Genomic DNA, 17,463 nt, shown 5'->3' on the forward strand with positions numbered 1-17,463 from the left:
TTTATTGCAGATACTCAAAGAGATGTTTTTGTTTTAGGTTGCTACTAAATTTCAAGGCTGGGGTCTAGCAGCGCCTGGTGGCCCCTGGTGGCCCCTGGTGCCTTACATTTGCTCTTGGATGACTCAGGAATTTTTAGTTTTTCATACAAAGCATATGCTGGGCACCCTAGATTTCAAATTTTCAGAGCACTGGGCTCCATTTAATTTTCCTTAGAGCACAGCCTTGAAATTAGTCTATTAATGAACCCCTTACACCCAAATATCAGCATCCACATTCTCCATACTTGTCTCAATACAATACCTTTTGGTAGTGACAAGGAGAATTTGTTTGAAAATCAAAGCATCTTAGGCTGGTGATCCTTTTCTTTATTCTCCTAGTCTGCAGTATTACTGTAAGGAGAAATTAGATGCTGGTCACTCTTTAGTTCTTATTAACCGAGTGGGAGGTCTGTATGGGAGAATCTTGACCGAGGTTGCCAGTACAGACCGAACGCAGTGAGGTCTGTACCAGCGACCAAGATCAAGATTCTCCCATACAGACCAACCTAGCTTGGTTAATAAGATGTTTATTATATGGCTGTCTTATATGCCAATTTTTTATATTCTTTGTACCTTTTTTTTTCTAGACCGGTCTAGATGCCGGTCTAGATGGGAAAATCTAGACCGCTTTCAATATTGATTTCAGCCAATCAAATTCGTGAATTCGGTAGTTTCCAGTCCTTGTGAGACACAGCCATATAATAATAAGGCTTATTAAATGACATCATTTAAAATTTTACAAGTAAGTCAACAGGCTACCCAACAGGCTACCCAACATGGACATCTCATTTGCTACCGTATTTCCCAACAAATTTGCAGGATTGAGAAATAGGTCCTCCATTATCCCATCTTTGAATATTCCATCTCCTAATTTTTAGACCAATATATTTCTTTCATCTTCCAAGTTGTCATGGCAGAACTCTTGGTTTCCGGCTTTGAAAACCGTTCATCTCCTCTATATTTCAGACTGGAAACATCGCGTTGGCAATCATCCATTCCTCAAACTCTCTTTTAAGTATTTTGTTCCCCATAAATTTGGGCTTTTGGTGGTAAGCACCACTGTAGATATCAGCTGACAGTACCTCTGGGGGAGCAGGAAATTTCCTCGAATCATCAGGCTCAGTTTAAAACCATTAAAAATTTTACAGTGTGTAACTGGAGAATGAAATTATTTCATTTGTGTTCTGACAGAACGCGTTTATCTGTCAACGAACCTGCACGTGAACCTCGCAGAAAAGCCAACTAGCTGGGTCATATTACGAAAAATAAACCAAGGCAACGCCTACTTCATTAAAAAAAAAAAAAAAAAAGCAGCGTACAAAGCCCAAAATCTGTCATTCTCATTTTTGCGGGAAAAGGTGGTGGTATCTAACCACGTGATTGAAACTGCCTGCTTGCCCTTGATTCAAATGAAAGATTTAACATGCGCAAAGTTTTCAGTCGAGAGCTTAGAAAAGTCAAATGCGAAGCACCGGGATAATAGCAATAAAAGTATAGATTCCCCTAAGGTATGACTAAGCAAGGCGTCACAATACTCAAGGGCAATTTAAAATTTACCGTGAAAAGGAATCGATTTGGTAATGCAATGGTTTTGCTCCAGTTGGCCATGAAAATTCGTACAATACTTCTTATTCAATCAGATGCACAACCAATACAAATACATGGACTTTGTTACTCGAGTTTTCCGCTCGAGGCAGTTTAATTGTTCTGGCTTCGAGGCAGTTTAATATGTTCGAAATTCCTTTTCTCAGTTTGGCCGTTTTCTTGATTAGCGTTGCTTCGTATCGATACATAATTTCAGCTATTGTTAACTTAAGCACTTTTTTTTTTATTGAGCACTGCCTTTGTTCAAAATATAGAGGTAAGGGAGAGCTTTCGTCCAACACTTTATTTTCTACTGGATTACACATTTATGTATCACACAATTGTTTAAAGAACGCGCAGGATTTTCAAATTTTAAAATCAAATCCATCGACACACATTACATTTGTCCATAATATTATTATCTGCGATGTCATTTCTCTTTCACACCGACCATCCGCTTTCTGGGTCGTCATAAGTACCAGCCTTACAAATAATCACACCCTTACAATACCGCGGTGAAAACTTCGATTAAGTAAATATGAAAACAAAGTATATTTGTTTATTTCTGTTCCTCTGTTTGAAAGAACGTCGCCGTCCCGTGTTCAATACACAGACTATACACTTATTTACACTGCTTTGAACATGCCAACGATGTTCAAAAAAATTTACGTAGTCCAAGCGCTTTAGTTCTTTTATCTGTCTCCAAAACTTTCATGGCTTTTACAAGCCGGTTGTTTCTGATAGATCATCTTTGACGACTACAGACCAGAGATTGTGGTTGGCCTCCCCCTTTTTTACGACTCCAACATTACTCTTCATTTGGTATTTCAATGTGTGTCGATCCATTTGGAAAGCTGCAAATGGGTACAGAAACATAACGACAAAGAAATCCTCTACCATGTTACCATGTATTCCATCCTCTAACCTCATTCCCGTTCGGATGGCCGTGGCTACACCAAAGAACAAAACAAGAGCCGCCCATCCGACATAAGAGATTCCTTCCACCGGAATCAGCTCTGCCACCATCATGGCTATCCAGGAATAAAATGGCACACCCATGAGGACCATGCGACAGGCCATAGCTATGGGGCAACTACCCTCCTTCCTGCTTGTTGCAATGGCTATCACGTACCAGGGAGCAACAATGGCGAGGAGAAGTTTGAAAAATCCTTCACAGGAAGGTCGTGAGATCGGATGGAACACAGATACGCTGAACTGTGGACCATTTGGGTCCAAGTCGCCATCTTCCATTTGAACAGCTCGCCACAATGCCACACACATGAAGCACAACAAGATAGTATAGGGGAGGCCAGCCACAATGGAAACTGCTTGCAAGGCGTTCAGAGCACCTGTTCCTCCAGCGTACAGCAGAGCTGTTGCGGTAGCACCTTCTGTCAAGGCCCAAAAGACACGTTGGGGGATGGGAGGGTCTGGATCACCGTTGGCAGAGAGGCAATCTATGACCAGTGAGCCACTGTCCGAGCTGGTGACAAAGTAAAGGATTATACCAATTAAGGACACGATGGACAGAAAGTCTCCAAGGTCACCATACTGGTCCATTAGGTCGAACCACATGTCATTCTTTGCGCGACAGGACAGTCGGTAAAAGCCTTGAAATGATTGTGTGGCAGTTTTTCCTCCAAATGGCGATGAACAGGTGATATTTGCCAAGGCTGCGTTTCGTTCCATTCTTATTCCTGCTCCGCCAAAAATTGTGAGCCACAGAAAAGAGTAGAAGATAGGCGCAGTGAGGCTGGCATTGAGAAATTCCCTGATTGTCCGGCCTCGTGAAATCTTCGCGATGAACATTCCAACAAAAGGGGACCAAGCAATCCACCAACCCCAATAAAAGATAGTCCAGTCGTTCATCCACTCAGTAGCTTCGAGTTTATCTGGGGAATTGCCGAGTTGTGCGAAAGCATCTGTATGGAATCCAATCTGTACAATAAACTGAAGATAGTATCCAATGCTTTGAACATACAGGTTGAGCAGATACCACGTATCATCGTAGAACAAAATTATCAACATCAGTAGTATACTGATACCAAAACATAGTTCGCTTAGCCGTCTGATGCCAAGTTTCAAGCCACTGATGACAGATAGAGTTGCACAGGCCGTTACACCCCAGACGGCGATGATCTGATTGGTAGTGCTGAAGGCGATGTCTTGGTTGAGTCGTCTGAAACCAGCGTTGAGTTGTATTGCGCCGAGACCAAGACTGGTGCAGACCCCAAACATGGTACACACCACCGATAGGATGTCGATGAAGTCACCCATCCAACCGAATATTCTGTTCCCTAGCAGAGGATAGAAACAGGATCGCATTGTCATTGGAAGACCCTTTCGGTAGCTAAGGAAGGCGAGGAGAAGTCCGACCACCACGTATACAATCCATCCGTGAATCCCCCAGTGAAAGAACGTGAGATTCATGGCATCCTGGGCCTGCTGGTTGTCGGAATACCTAAGGGAAAGTTCAACACATCGACAGTGGTTTAGCGTGGTCTGTACTCTTATCGACAGTGATATTCGTCATCAAAGTGGTCAAAATTTTTTTGCAGACTCACTCGGCTGCGCCTCGTGTATACTCGTGAGTCTGCAACAAATGTTGACCACTGTGATGACGAATATCGTCGTCGAAAAGAGTACAGACCACAATATCGACGTCAAATAAAACGATTTTTCAGTGCGTGACCTTTGCCTGACCAGTTGACGCGAGAAGCGTTGTCCGTACTCTTATCTACAACGGCAAATTGGCCAATCAGATTGCGACTTTACGGCTAATTGTACCAAAATGTATATTTGATTTATACTCTATTCACACCAAAGCTTAAACATGTTTAAAAGCTGTTTTGTAAAACACCGTTTAAATTTTTTTTTTTCATAGAAGCTACTCAGAACCAGTGTTTGTCGACTTCAAATTTAGCACATTAAAAAAATACAAGCCTGATGGAAAATTCAGCTTTTAAGTTCAGTTCTCTGCGTCTGATTTTTATTGATTTAAATCAGGTTTAACTAAATACGTTTTGCTGATGTAAATGGGGCATTAGACAACAAGCTGTCTTTTTTTGCTAGCCTATAACGCGGAGACAAAGCGGAAGCATGACATAGTACGGTGAGCGGGAATTGAGTCAGGAAAGTTACTGAACGCGTCACGACATGGGTCGTGGAAAGAGTTCTATATAACCCCATACATCAATTATGCATTCATTTCATATATAAAGACTGAATATAATGGTTTCTTTTCAACACTCTATGCATGATTAATGTAGGGGGTTATCTGGAACTCTGCCTTACTTTTTTCCTAGCCGCACTAGTCTAGTACCACAAGCATCGTCTTAATCTCCTCGAGAGGGCACTTACCTGGCATAATAACGATTTCCATAATGTCCAGGAGCATAATGCCAAATGGGTTCCGCTTTTGTAAAGAGATGAAATGGTAGAATAAAGTAAGTGAACTTCTTTAACTAACGCTCTATGGTACAGCATGGATCACATTGACACACAATCATCGTAAAAAGCATATTTCCCGCCGATAAAAGATTTTTCACCTGCTTACCTACTCCATAGTAAAAGAGACCAATTCCGATACCAGCAGCGAACAACATTGTAAAATAAGTCGCATCGTTGAATTCTGGTTTCTCATGCGATTTGCCTAGCTTCATCTTAGAATACTTGGAGAAATACAGCACAATAATGAACAAAGCCCACGCGTCTTGAGTTCCGATGTAGAGCCAGGTGCATTTCAAAGTTATCCACCTTCGCCATTCGACCATCTCCTCGTTGACTGCTTTCGCCTCTAACACACACCATACGACAAAACCCCAGATAATGAGGGCGGAAAGTAGAGAAACAACTGGGTTTAGACGTACCGTGAAAGAACAGTTCAGCCGGCCGAGTTTGCAACAAGGGATCTTGAAACGAAGCCATCGACATTTCTTTGATTTCGTATCGCTGACATTCATTCTGCGATAGTTTCACTTGAGATGAAAGTAAGAACGTTATGTGCATTTCTATTTATATACAGCGAGGATCATTAGAATGTTGCGAGACAGGCATTTTTGTGAACTATTATTACACGCAGTAATTCGTCGGTATTGCAGAAATTGCCATTTCAAGGAAAACTCCAGCACAATTTCTCGTGCACAATTTCTACTAGTATATGACGAAAGAAACATTCCACCCAGTTCGAGTGACGGTGACATTCCAACGTTTTACCTTGCATCTCACCTTGAATCACATGACCGGCGAAACAAGAGATCCATACGCCTTTGATTAGCAACTGCCAACACAGCAATCAAAATGTCCGAATACTCCAAGGGGGTCAATTCTTGCGGCGCCCATGCGCCAATCTCCTGCGAAAAATTTCAGATGAAACCTGACAAAAAACCGCTGAAACGCCATGAAAGCTGTAAAACGGAAAAATAAGTTGGGAAAGGAAAATTCGAGACTTTTTGAGCACAAAGCTTACTCTTTATCCTGTTGATTTTCGATTCTGTTTCGAGCTATATCAAAAGTTATACGATTTTAAAAAAATTATGACTTTTCGGCTTGTGGCTTTCTTTTTTTTTTTTTAACTTCTGTGAGATAGAACGGTCCCTGCAGCCTGAGAGTACATCTATCCACACCATGTTTGCTCTGGCGCAGACTTTTAACCAATAGGGACCTTACGCAATCAGGACGGCAACGCTAAGGAAGACTCCGATTAAATAATGAATTTCTACTCTTAGTTACAATTTCAAAAATGGTTGCAGGAGCTTACTGTCTTATACGACGCCACAGCTCAACTTCAGCATGACGTATAAAAGTAGCGTTGAGTTCCAAATGGAAATTAAAATAATTTGCCGTCGCGGTTTCGGTTCGCAGACGACGCAAATTTTGGCGATTTCACGTTGTTGTTTTGCATAGGACGGCTAAGAAATGTACAAAGTTTCAAAACGCACGTGCTGAGCTATTGTTCTGCCAATTAGATCTCTTGTTTTTCCACGTCCTCGTTGCCGTCGTGGTTTGCGTAAGGTCCCTAATGTCTTGATAGTCTCGTCGAGGGGAATTGCACTTATATTTCCGATTCGTCCGCGTAACAGTAACGTCTATCTTATCTTCTGAAGTAACGACCACTACTTGCTTCCTTACCGTGGCTCAGTAAGTTTCAAATATGCGAATCAGGTTTACTATTAAGGTAGAAGAGAACGCAAAATGTAAAGCGAAACGTGACTCATGTTACCACTCTAATCAACTTTCGAATAAGCGAAACACGACTGTGGCCTTCTAAACAAAGTAGACTTCTGGGGAAACATACTTCCTTTTCCGCCCACAGCTTAAAACAACTTAAGTGTAATTGACTTATCCCGGCGGACGCCTTGATTACCCCTCTGTTCCGTTATTTTCTCTTGTGGATATGTATTGCACTTGGGGTAAAAGTGACTGATTAGTAACCTATAAGAGCATCAAAAGCGGGAAAACGGAATAAAAGTTCGCAGCGACACCAACTTTTCAACTTACTAGCCAAGTGGCTAGTGACATCTCAGATATTACGACAATTTCGGTTTGTTTATTAGCCAAACTGGCTGGTGGAATCGAAAACCACCAGACAAAACTGAATTTCCACTAGTCTGCGGCTAGTTGGCTACCGTTAGTGTCGAGCCCCGGTTCACAAATAAGCAAAGAATCCTCAAAATATATTAAAGAAATAACTTTATTTTTTTAGACACTTCCGATGAGTCACACCATAAGCATTTGCGCAATCAATTCTCCCGTTAATTTTCTAGCAAGCCTTTACACCAAAACGGCAACACTCTAAAAGATATAAATTAGAAACTATGTGCAATTTTTGTTTCTGTACAATTTAAATAACGGCATTTTCAACTTTCTTATCAGTCCTCTTAGTTTCGTTATCAAACTTGGGGACTGGTCCAGAGTGCGAGGAAAAAAAAACAAACAAAAAAAAAAACAGAAACCTTGAGGACTGTAGAATGTTGAGTATGCCAACATGTAGGTTATAATTCCTTGAATATATATAATATAATTTTCACTCGAAAGATGTTGGAATAAAATTGATATATGGGGTTAAAACTGTACAACCAATAGATTTGTATTTTCGACAGACATACGCTTGAGATTATTTTACTAGGATTCTTCCATGTAATCGTAAAATTTTAAAATCCGAGGCTTGGAAACAAAGGATTCGAGCCATATGGAAGAGCAAAGATAAAGAAAAAGGCTAAGATACTAGGCACAAAGGCAAGTTCATTGAGCGACAGAATTACTCCAGCCAGAAGTTCTTCGTTGGGATTTCAAAGAAATAGGAGCTCCAGAGGGGACGTTGTTATTCTCGATACATCTTAAAGGCCTTCGCCCCAGACTTGAAGCCGCTTGTTTAACAAAAATTTCCCCCAACTCCATATTTTCATCTGCGTCTAGAACCACTGGCACGCACACTTCGCGCGCACTGTGAATACCATTGTCTATATTCACGGGTTCTGAGTCTGTCTCCATGTCTTGCACTTCAAAATCAAATCCATTTTGAAAGCCAGGTGGGTGAAGAATACTCGGCGTTGAGCTCGTTCTCGGAAACTCTTCCCATTTAAGGAAGGAAGAGTCCCTAGACTGCTTGTTTAACATGGCGTGTTCACCATCAGCTAGCTCACTAAACAATTCCTCGTCAAGAAGGGGATCGTCAATGTTATGTTCACCTTCATCTTCCATATCGCCCTCGTAACCACTCTCAGACAAACTGCTAATACTCGTATTCAAAATGCTGTCGTCAGCATTGAGATGCTGCGCATGCCCAGGATGCTTCACCACTGCCTGGCCGCAAACGGAGCGTTTTCCACAGAGCGCCTCGGAATGGAGGACCACGGGACGGAGACAACGACGTAACTCTTCGCGGTTGGGAACCTGGGTGAAATTTTCAAAAAAAAAAAAATTTAAGACAACCTGATTTTAAACCCTTCAAGGGTCTTTCTAGTAGGTAAGTGTTCATATATCTTTTTTCGAATAGCTATGCTAAAGAAATAGCGGCATTATTATTTGTAAATGATCGAACTTGAAAGCTTACCTTTATTTCGCTAACTTTCATGAACCTTTCATCTGAATATCTACAAGGTGAGAACAGCACATCGATCGTTTTAAAACCAAAAACACAGAAATAAAATGAAACTTAACTAAACTGAAAAAAAAAAAAAAAAAAACCTGAACAAAGCAATCGAAAAACCCAGCTGACTTTCAACATGCAACGGAGACACCATATCACACAAAAAGATAAATACACCAATACGTAGACTACAAGCATTCCCTCCTTTCCTTTCCGCTCGAATAAAAAAAAAAAAAGAACGAAAAGGAAAAATTGATGTTAACGCGCCGCGCGGAACTCTTGCCGTGCGCTTCATTCCCAGAGGTCTGCCCGGCGCAGGCACTTCAATTTTTTTCTCCGCCGGTTTTTTTTTTTTTTTTTTTTACTAGCGCAACAGACTTTGCCGAAAAGGAGGGACTGCTCATAGTTTAACAAACAAACAAATAAACAAAAACAAGAGCATTGCACAAACCTTTGTTTAATAGCTTTCAGCTTAACATTTCTATGATCTGTTGGGCAATCATCCACCAGACTAAAGTGAATTGAAAACACCTTTTATCAACTGAACAATATGTACCAAGAAATACTTTGTAAACGAGTTATTGACCAAAATAGCTATTTTCAATCCTACCGAGAATAGTCCCAGCGTTACTTTGGTTTTGCTTTACTTTGCTCCGTAATTGGTCCAGAAGATTTGCACCAAGCTTAACCAATAAGATGCAAAACTAAATCTAATCACGATTGGGTCGCCCGCCTTTTCCCTCGCTTGAGCAGTTTGGTTGTTTTTACTTTGAGTTCTCATTGGCTTCTGAAGGTATTTTCCTTTCTTCCAAAATGCTGTTGTGATTACATTCGTTTTGGTCTTGCGACACTCAAAATTTGCTCCTACTAGTTCCACCCAGTCAGTGATCAACAATAACTGCATGTAGTCTTCAAAACGGACAGAAAAAGAAAAAGTTACCATTGTTGGTGTAAATGAATGGTACAATCCAAAAGATCCGCTGGACTGAGGCCAGTAATTTCATGCATGTGTGGTGCCCATGGAGTCGCTGTTGTGGAAAGACAACGAAAAAAATCCTTTAAAGGGGAACTGAAGCCTAAAATTGGTATATTGTTTGCATCCATTTCTAGTTAGCTTTATAGGAGTAAGATAAAGTGTCGATATTCATTTTCGTTCACTTCTTTTTTTTTTACGAGAAAATTCGATTTGAAGTTGCCTTTTTCCCGCTTTTGGGGCTGTAAGACCGTCGGCTCAAAATAGGTCAGCAGCGGTCGTTTATGACGTCAGTGGCGGGGAACCAACTTAAGAAAAACTATTACTATTTCATTTTCGTAGTTAATCCTCATTACAGGTCACGCAACTTCGACAACTCCATAACCAAACCAAATTTCTGTAGGAAGAGTTATCTTTCTTACCCACCAGTGACATAAGAGCGAGCTAAAATGACCGCTGACATCGCTTTTCTAAGCCGCCGTACTACGAGGCCAAAATACCACTTTAAACTATTTTTCCGAGACGGAGTTGGGCCCAAAAACTGAAAAAAACCCTCGAACATTGTTATTTGAACTATAAGCTGCAATTTAAAAATGGTTTATTTTTAGGGTTCAGTTCCCCTTTAACAATATTGTAAAAAACAGTGATCTGGTAACAGACTGCTTGTATTAGAAGTGAGGTCTGGTCTCAGGGATAATCTCCAAACTAAAAATAACACAATGGTCTCCCCAGAAGCAAAAGAACAAAGTGATACTTGAATATCGGGCCTCATTAAAAAAAGTTGTTGCAGGAGATTGGTGCTAAAAAACAAGAAAATTTTCTCCACATCGAAAAAAAAAAAAAACAAAAAAAAAAAACTATCTCAAGCCATTACAATACTCATGGTCTTAAAATAAATGAGGAGAATTTGCTACCTTTCTAAAATCAAGAAATGGATAGATATTCTAGTCTTCTCGGATAAGGACGAATAAACCGTTGGCCCCGTCTCCTGCAGGGTTAGGGGTAGGAGACGTTAATTTCCCACGCACGAGATTACTGTGTGGTGGATGTCCTCCCCTGGGTGGGAATTGGCCCTGAAAAGCCCCTATGGGGAGTGGTCAATTAACCTATGTATGTATATATATGTGTGTGTGTGTGTGTGTGTGTGTGTGTATGTACAATTTAGCTGTAGAATCCTGCCTAGTAGCTCAAGGGCACCCTTATGTCTGATGCCTTACCTACACCTTTATATGGCTTGAAAACTTACAGATATCCAAGACTGCCCACTTTAATCAGTGTGTTGGACGAATGTACTTTTAAGAGAAGGTGAAGTTTTGGGGTTAAAATTCAAGAGATAAAATAGCAGTGTTCCCTTCGCTGAGAAAATTTAGAACACAGGACGCCCCTTTTTTTTGTTGTTGTAAATATGATGAAGAGTAGTACACCACAAAGATGAGAGATGGTGTCAGTGACTGAAATACATAACACGTTGTCCAATTTACTTACCAATTTGTTGAATTGCATTTGCCAACAAAACTGATGATGCAGCCATAACAGCTGGTGAGAACCTAAAATAAATGTAATGAAAAACAAATTTAAATATTTTAAAGAAAAGAAGGAATGATATCCACTGGCTTGATAGGTATTTCACACAGAAAAACTTACCTTCCACATTCTGTATGAAGAATGGACAAATCTGCCACATACCGAGCAATACATTCAGTCTTTTGACTCACCTGAAATAAAACACACCAATGAGCAACATTAACCTATTGATGTCCAGTGTGCCTGTAAGCGCCCATGTGGAACCACACCCTTTCTACCCCTTGTGATGTCATCACTTTTAACCCTGGAGCATGACTTTGAGCACGTACTTAAACAGGTTGAAAATACCTTACAAACGATTCCAGAATGAGCGCAACTGAGTGAAGGAGACTGGAGAAATAGCCAAAAAAACCACGCAACTTTGACCTGAAAATCTGCACGAAAATCTTGTTCCATTACCCACCTACCTTTCTGAGTATGTGGTTTGAAAATAATGAGTAGTTTCCTAAAAAATCTCCACACCAAAATGAAGCCTACTAAATTTCCAGGAAGTGAGGAGAAAATTCAGGCAAGAAAAGGGGAAAAAAGGGCAGGAGAGAGAGAGAAAAGTAAAAGTCGTAAGTGGGGCATTACTTTTCAACCCAAAAACGAAATTTTGCTTTCTGCGCCTGCCCGAGATTTTCAGGCCGCCATTTTGCATTTGGATCGAAAGGCAGTCAAGCGTACAAGCTGTGAATGGGTTTGTGGTAAGTTTGAGCTTTTAAAACCATAACAGTGACCCGAAATCTGCTCGACTAGCTTCAAAACACATTTTTTTACAAAAACTGCAGCTATTAATGGGTTAAGTTTATTTTTCCAATAAAACTTGAAGATTTACCATCACTGTTTGACAAGCTTTTGTTTGTATGCATCAAATTTGTTTTCACATTTATTCACTCTGACTGCTGTTGTTCCATTTATGTTTGTGCCTATCAGAAGTAAAAAACACATTCAGAAAACTTACTGCTGCTAGTGAACAAAACAGCTGAAGAAAATCAGGAATGGTGAGGACCTGTGGAAAAATCCAAGCAATACAAATCAGCAATCTGACAACCAGTGTAGGACTTAGAAATATGGAGTGATGTGTGGAGTCGACAACAGGTGGGAAAGCAACTACCAAACAGTACACTAATAAACAGACAAAAAAAAAAATACTTACTCTGACTTGACCCTTGATAGAGGACATCACCTCACCCATCATTCTGAAGATGAAACAAACAACAATTAGCTGTAATTTAAACAAAAGCTGTAATTAAGTCTATGTGAGCAACTCAACATAAAGAACAGTAGTAGACCTTTGGAGTGCTGAGCTTGAAGCTTTGAGGCTTGAATCAGATGGAGAATTACCCTGTGAGCAGAGCCTTTTCTTCTTTTTAACCCTCCAAGGGAAAAGGCTCTGCCGACATCCTGTTGTTGCTTTGAAACACCGAAAGCCCAAAACTCTGGGCTAGTCAAGCCAGTTTTGCCTCCAGTCAAACCGGTTTTGGTGTGCACGCTTTTGTTTTTCATGTACACAGATGACCAAATCTGCGCCCACAATAGTTCAAGGGGGCCTGGAAAAGGATCAGTTTCTAGGTAACCGCCGTGCATGCTCAGACAAGCAACAACAAGATGTCGGCAGAGCCTTTTTCCCTTTTCGATTCGAGAATGGGTTCAAAAAGGCTCTGCTCACAGGGTAATTGAGAATGCTTCCTTTGTTCTAGGCTTGTGACAAGATGGAAAAGCATCTTTCTTTTTCTTGGGATATAACTTTCAGCACTCAAAGTTTGCAAGCCCTGATTATCTGTTTAACTCTAACTATAGACCCTTCATTTCTAGAAGCATTGTTTGACAGTCTTCTTAAGTGACAGTACTGTTAAACTAACCTTACTACTTCTTCGTACTTGTAGGTGCCGTCAGTCAACCAGGCAGCTTCCCTTATGGTAACAATATCTGTTCCTTGAAATCTGTAGGGATTATATTTATAGACCATTTTAAAACTACAACCGTATGGCTCACTACAGCATGCAGCCAGGCTACATTATTAGTACTTCGGTACAAGTGTTTCTTGCCTTGAGAAAAAATTTAATGCCTAATGAGCAATGGTGGCTAGGGAGGGGTCTCTCATAATCAGGGCCACATCCTATGTAGACATCTTCCTGGCTTGCTTTACTCAAGGCCTTATGCTTACAGTTGTTCTTTCTCACGAAGAAACATTCATGCAGCAGCCTCAATAACAAGGGTCTTCTTGTGGACTAGGTTCATTACAAGTTTAAAAGAATGCTAAGTTTAAATCAGATTGGTGACATATATACCTTGCTGCAATTAACATGCAGGTGATTCCAAGAAGTTGCAACTCTGATCTCTGCACTTTGCACCGCATTAAATATTTATCTACACAGCTAACAGCAATGTGAACTATCTGACTTGGAAAATCCTGTTTGACAAAGAGTAAGTGGATGTCTGAATGCAGTGTTAACAATTACAGAGTGAGATGAATATATGAATATAAATATAGTTTATATCTGATGACTTGCAGCCCAGAGACTGAATTACGGGTGCAGTGTAAGGTTGAGAACAGACGTCAGCATATCAGGCGCCTCTGGCAGCCGCTTCAGTCTATTGATCTCACCTTCCCACCCCAGGGGAGGACATCCATCACACAGTAATCTCGTGTGGGAAATTAACGTCTCCTACCCCTAACCCTGCAGGAGACGGGACCTCCATTTATTCGTCCCTATCCGAGAAGATGGAGATGATTTCATACGATGAGTCACATTACTCTATAAATTCAGGAGACTTAAAATTAAAGTAAATTAAAAATTGCAAATACCTTCATTACAGCTACTTCTACAAGCCAGTCAACTAAGATATATCTGAAAATCAACAAGCAAAATTACTTTGAATGAAGTAATGGAGCATAAATAAAGTCTGCCTGTTAGCGTAATGTCTTCAGGCTTTACAGGGTCATATTCCATTTAAAGTCATATTTAACCTTATTTGAAATGCATCCATGAAGAACACTGGTTGAAGTTCAACATATTATGAGTGATGTTATCTATGTATAGAAGTAAATAATTACCTCATTGTGCTGTTGAGTTCAGTTTGAAAGTTGAAGAGCTTGTGGCTATTAAGTGGCCTTGATCTTGAGACAAACTGCATGAGAGCACGAAAACATTAGACCTCAAGAGAACAGGAGATGATTTCATATGATCATTACATGGAATATTAAAAAAAAATCGAACATTTCAACCATTCAGTAGTTCGACATATAATGGGATCAGATACATTTCTGGCCAGAGCAGGAAAAATACTGATTTAAAGTTTGAGGATGAATTGACCTATTAAGAGTGAGAAATGTCTTTCTATACCTGTGATATAAACTCTGCCACTTGTGTTTTAGTGACCCCACCCAGATTTCCTCTCGCATATTCAAGGGCTAGAGTAAGTTGAGCATCAGGATGACTGGCTATAGCACAGTCTCGCAGTTCTCTAAGTCTCTCCAGTTTTGAGTAAGGTTCCATTGGACCTTCACAAAATCTCAGTTTCCATAGATCATATGCAGCATGGCAAGACCCTTGGTTTGCAGCATTTTTCAGCCACTGTAGACTCTCTTCCTTTTTCTTTGCATCCTGAAATACCAGTAAAATGTACCTATTAACAAATAAAGGAGGTGGGCTATTTGAATTGTCCATGCCCAGAGGGTATGTGTGTGGGAAATCTGAACCTTGCCTGGGTGGGATGGGGCATTTGAACCAGAAGTAAGTTTTTCTCGCATAACACAAGTGCTTTAATGGAAGAGTTTAAAGGTAGAGAGTCTTCTTTTGTGAGTGAATGGTTGATCTCACAAAGAATCATTCAATATTGGGTGGGTGGGTGGGAGGGGAGGAATTAAATGCAATTATAGCCAAAGACAGGAATTTGAACAAGTCAATCTTTAAAAGTTCAAATATGTGGGATGGGAGGATATTGTAGTTTTGAATTGATTGATTGTTTACTGTGATGTAGTCTTCTTATAGGTATTTGATATTTAGCCAGTAGTCTACTGACTTGCTAAATATTCAAAGGCCTACATTTCAAAAAAAGGATTTGCTCTGAACCATAACATACCTCATGCAAACTAAGTATTTTTCCTACACTGTACAACATTGAGCTATTGACCTGAAAATAAATAACTAAATATCATTTGTTTGAATTGTGTTATCATGGGAAAAAAGTGCAAGAATTACTTCTTATTTCTTCCCAATTTAATGGTTTACAGGGTCTGGTATCATTGTTTTGTATTCTTGTAGAAGATTCTTGACACTCATACTGCCGAGAGTATCAATGATTGACAGAAAACTGCCAGGGAGACCTGCTGAAATGCTTAAGGTAATCTGTAATGGACTAGCACATCCTTGAAAAAGGGAGAGGGAAAGCCTACCACTGGTAGAAACAACAGCATCTCTGGCAGTGTGGGAAACTAATAATGACGACAGACTAACATCAACACCTGAGGGAATGGTCATTATTTACTGCAAAGGGTCTGGGGGTGGGGAAGATTTTGTCACAATCGAATTTACCAGAATCTACCCAGAAGGCTTTGTAATACTCTTATTATCCCCTTCAGTTGGCACTGATCCCCTCTCTGTTCTCCCTAAAATGATGTGGAGGGGATCCCCTAAACCTTCTGATTACCCCCATCCTAAGGCAATAAATGATGACTTGTCCCTAACTTCATGTTCCCTATTCAATAGGAGAGTTTGAACTACATAACTTACCACAGGATCTGAACACAGCTCCACCATACTATTGAAGACACAGGATTTACAGCACACACCAGAAGGTGCCCAAGGAGGACGCACAAAAAACCATGTGAATGGCGCACCATTTTGAATGATGCTTTCTGCTTTAAAAAAGAATTCTGCCGCAAGACGACCATTTTCTTTTGCGTTGACACCTTTCTCTCCATTTTCTGAAACTTTACATAATCAACGGTAATTGTTGGTGCAAAAATTTTGGAAAATCAGTTGTTGTACAGCAGAAAGCCTAAAGTGATACATTTTGCAAGAAAACTGTACAGCATGGTCATTTCTTTCAAATTTTTTTCGCTATTTTTAAAGGGTCGTATATGATAAAATCAATAACAAAACTCTCATGTGTCGTTCAGATACAACAAATGTCTAATCAAATATTTTAAAGCGTTGACATATTTGTTAGGATCATTAAAATGGCAATAATATTATAATTTTAGTTTTTTATTTTCTGTTACAGAAAAACATTATATAGTATATTAATCTTCCTTTGGGTTAGGACCCAGAAGGTCCTGTGTTCCATTGTGCTTTTCAGATGCATGATCACTTACTTCCTTCGTTATACAAATGAGCGAGTCCGAGCTTGATAAGAGCCTCTGGATTTCCCAAATTTGCAGCCCTTTAAAACAATTAGAGTTAATAACAGAAAATAGTCACATAGAAAAATTTCTGATGGATTAAATATAAATTATTCAGTCTGTTACTAAGTGGAGAACACTCGTTTGAAATGGAGGGAAATTCGAATGACGCGCAAAGCGACCGAATTCCGTTACACAAGTCGTTCAACAAACCTTTGTAGAAGAGGCAGATTTTTGAGTGATGGCCAAACTCCGAGGAAAGAAGCTGAAATCCAGAGACTAGATGATTCGTCTACGAGTAACTTGAGTCTGGAACAAACCTAAAGACAGCATAAAAACAAAGCAGTTAAATCAAGAACAAAACGAACGAACGAATGATTAACGGTCAGAGAATGGCCACCGCGTCTGCGAGGCGAGCGACTTTCCAACGGTCATTCAACTTTCGATTGTTTTGGATAAAATAAACTAAAGACCTCGCATTTGTTTTATACAAGGGTTGGTTTACTCTACTCACCATTCTAAGATCCATCAATTCATGCGCTGTAAAACGCTTTAGGATAAGAAGGATAACTTCTTCTGGTAAGGCGAGCATTGAAGCCCTCGCTCGTGATGGAATTCGCGTTCGAAGCTTCATTTTTCGAAAGCACGGTGAAACTATTTTGTGCTAGAGGATAGAAAACTAATTAAAACTATTATAAGAGAGGAAATCTGAAGTTTAGAGCAAAAGTATTGGTCTAAACTACGAATGAATTAGAAAGGTAATTGCAACGGCTGGATTCTGAGAGATTTGATACCGTTGGTCATACTACGCTCCGCGCCGTCAGTTCACGCTCCGCTTTGCACGATCTGATTGGTTGCTGAGGA

General features: G+C 40.1%; 2 protein-coding genes across 2 annotated transcripts; both read right to left on the reverse strand.

The window, feature by feature from the left end:
- Nucleotides 1-1,912: 1,912 nt before the first annotated feature.
- Nucleotides 1,913-5,614, reverse strand: LOC111330264 (uncharacterized). The gene is made up of 3 exons (XM_022935092.2): nt 5,180-5,614; nt 4,984-5,038; nt 1,913-4,084 (listed from the first exon to the last, which is right to left on the reverse strand). The coding sequence occupies exons 1-3, from the start codon at nt 5,583-5,585 to the stop codon at nt 2,344-2,346; spliced, it is 2,202 nt and encodes a 733-aa protein (XP_022790827.2). The 5' UTR covers nt 5,586-5,614; the 3' UTR covers nt 1,913-2,343.
- Nucleotides 5,615-7,297: 1,683 nt separating this feature from the next.
- Nucleotides 7,298-17,370, reverse strand: LOC111330299 (cyclin-F). Its single transcript, XM_022935141.2, has 18 exons — nt 17,114-17,370; nt 16,813-16,919; nt 16,573-16,640; nt 15,989-16,188; nt 15,339-15,389; nt 14,600-14,860; nt 14,311-14,384; nt 14,062-14,104; nt 13,544-13,665; nt 13,115-13,195; nt 12,409-12,451; nt 12,214-12,261; nt 11,331-11,401; nt 11,172-11,233; nt 9,654-9,741; nt 9,165-9,224; nt 8,678-8,717; nt 7,298-8,517 (listed from the first exon to the last, which is right to left on the reverse strand). The coding sequence occupies exons 1-18, from the start codon at nt 17,231-17,233 to the stop codon at nt 7,867-7,869; spliced, it is 2,190 nt and encodes a 729-aa protein (XP_022790876.2). The 5' UTR covers nt 17,234-17,370; the 3' UTR covers nt 7,298-7,866.
- Nucleotides 17,371-17,463: the final 93 nt, after the last annotated feature.

The sequence above is a fragment of the Stylophora pistillata genome, chromosome 10, assembly GCF_964205215.1.
Source record: "Stylophora pistillata chromosome 10, jaStyPist1.2, whole genome shotgun sequence".
Taxonomy (NCBI): domain Eukaryota; kingdom Metazoa; phylum Cnidaria; class Anthozoa; order Scleractinia; family Pocilloporidae; genus Stylophora; species Stylophora pistillata.

What these genes read in the sequence shown, in the direction of transcription:
- LOC111330264 (XM_022935092.2), bottom strand. Translation starts at nt 5,585, where the DNA reads ATGAATGTCAGCGATACGAAATCAAAGAAATGTCGATGGCTTCGTTTC. An exon ending in TCTCTTTTACTATGGAGTAG is followed by an intron (nt 5,039 to 5,179) that starts GTAAGCAGGTGA and finishes TCTTTACAAAAG; the next exon opens with CGGAACCCATTTGGCATTAT. An exon ending in GGAAATCGTTATTATGCCAG is followed by an intron (nt 4,085 to 4,983) that starts GTAAGTGCCCTC and finishes ACTTTCCCTTAG; the next exon opens with GTATTCCGACAACCAGCAGG.
- LOC111330299 (XM_022935141.2), bottom strand. Translation starts at nt 17,233, where the DNA reads ATGAAGCTTCGAACGCGAATTCCATCACGAGCGAGGGCTTCAATGCTC. An exon ending in TGCATGTTAATTGCAGCAAG is followed by an intron (nt 13,196 to 13,543) that starts GTATATATGTCA and finishes TAATCCCTACAG; the next exon opens with ATTTCAAGGAACAGATATTG. An exon ending in AAGTACGAAGAAGTAGTAAG is followed by an intron (nt 12,452 to 13,114) that starts GTTAGTTTAACA and finishes TTTCATCTTCAG; the next exon opens with AATGATGGGTGAGGTGATGT.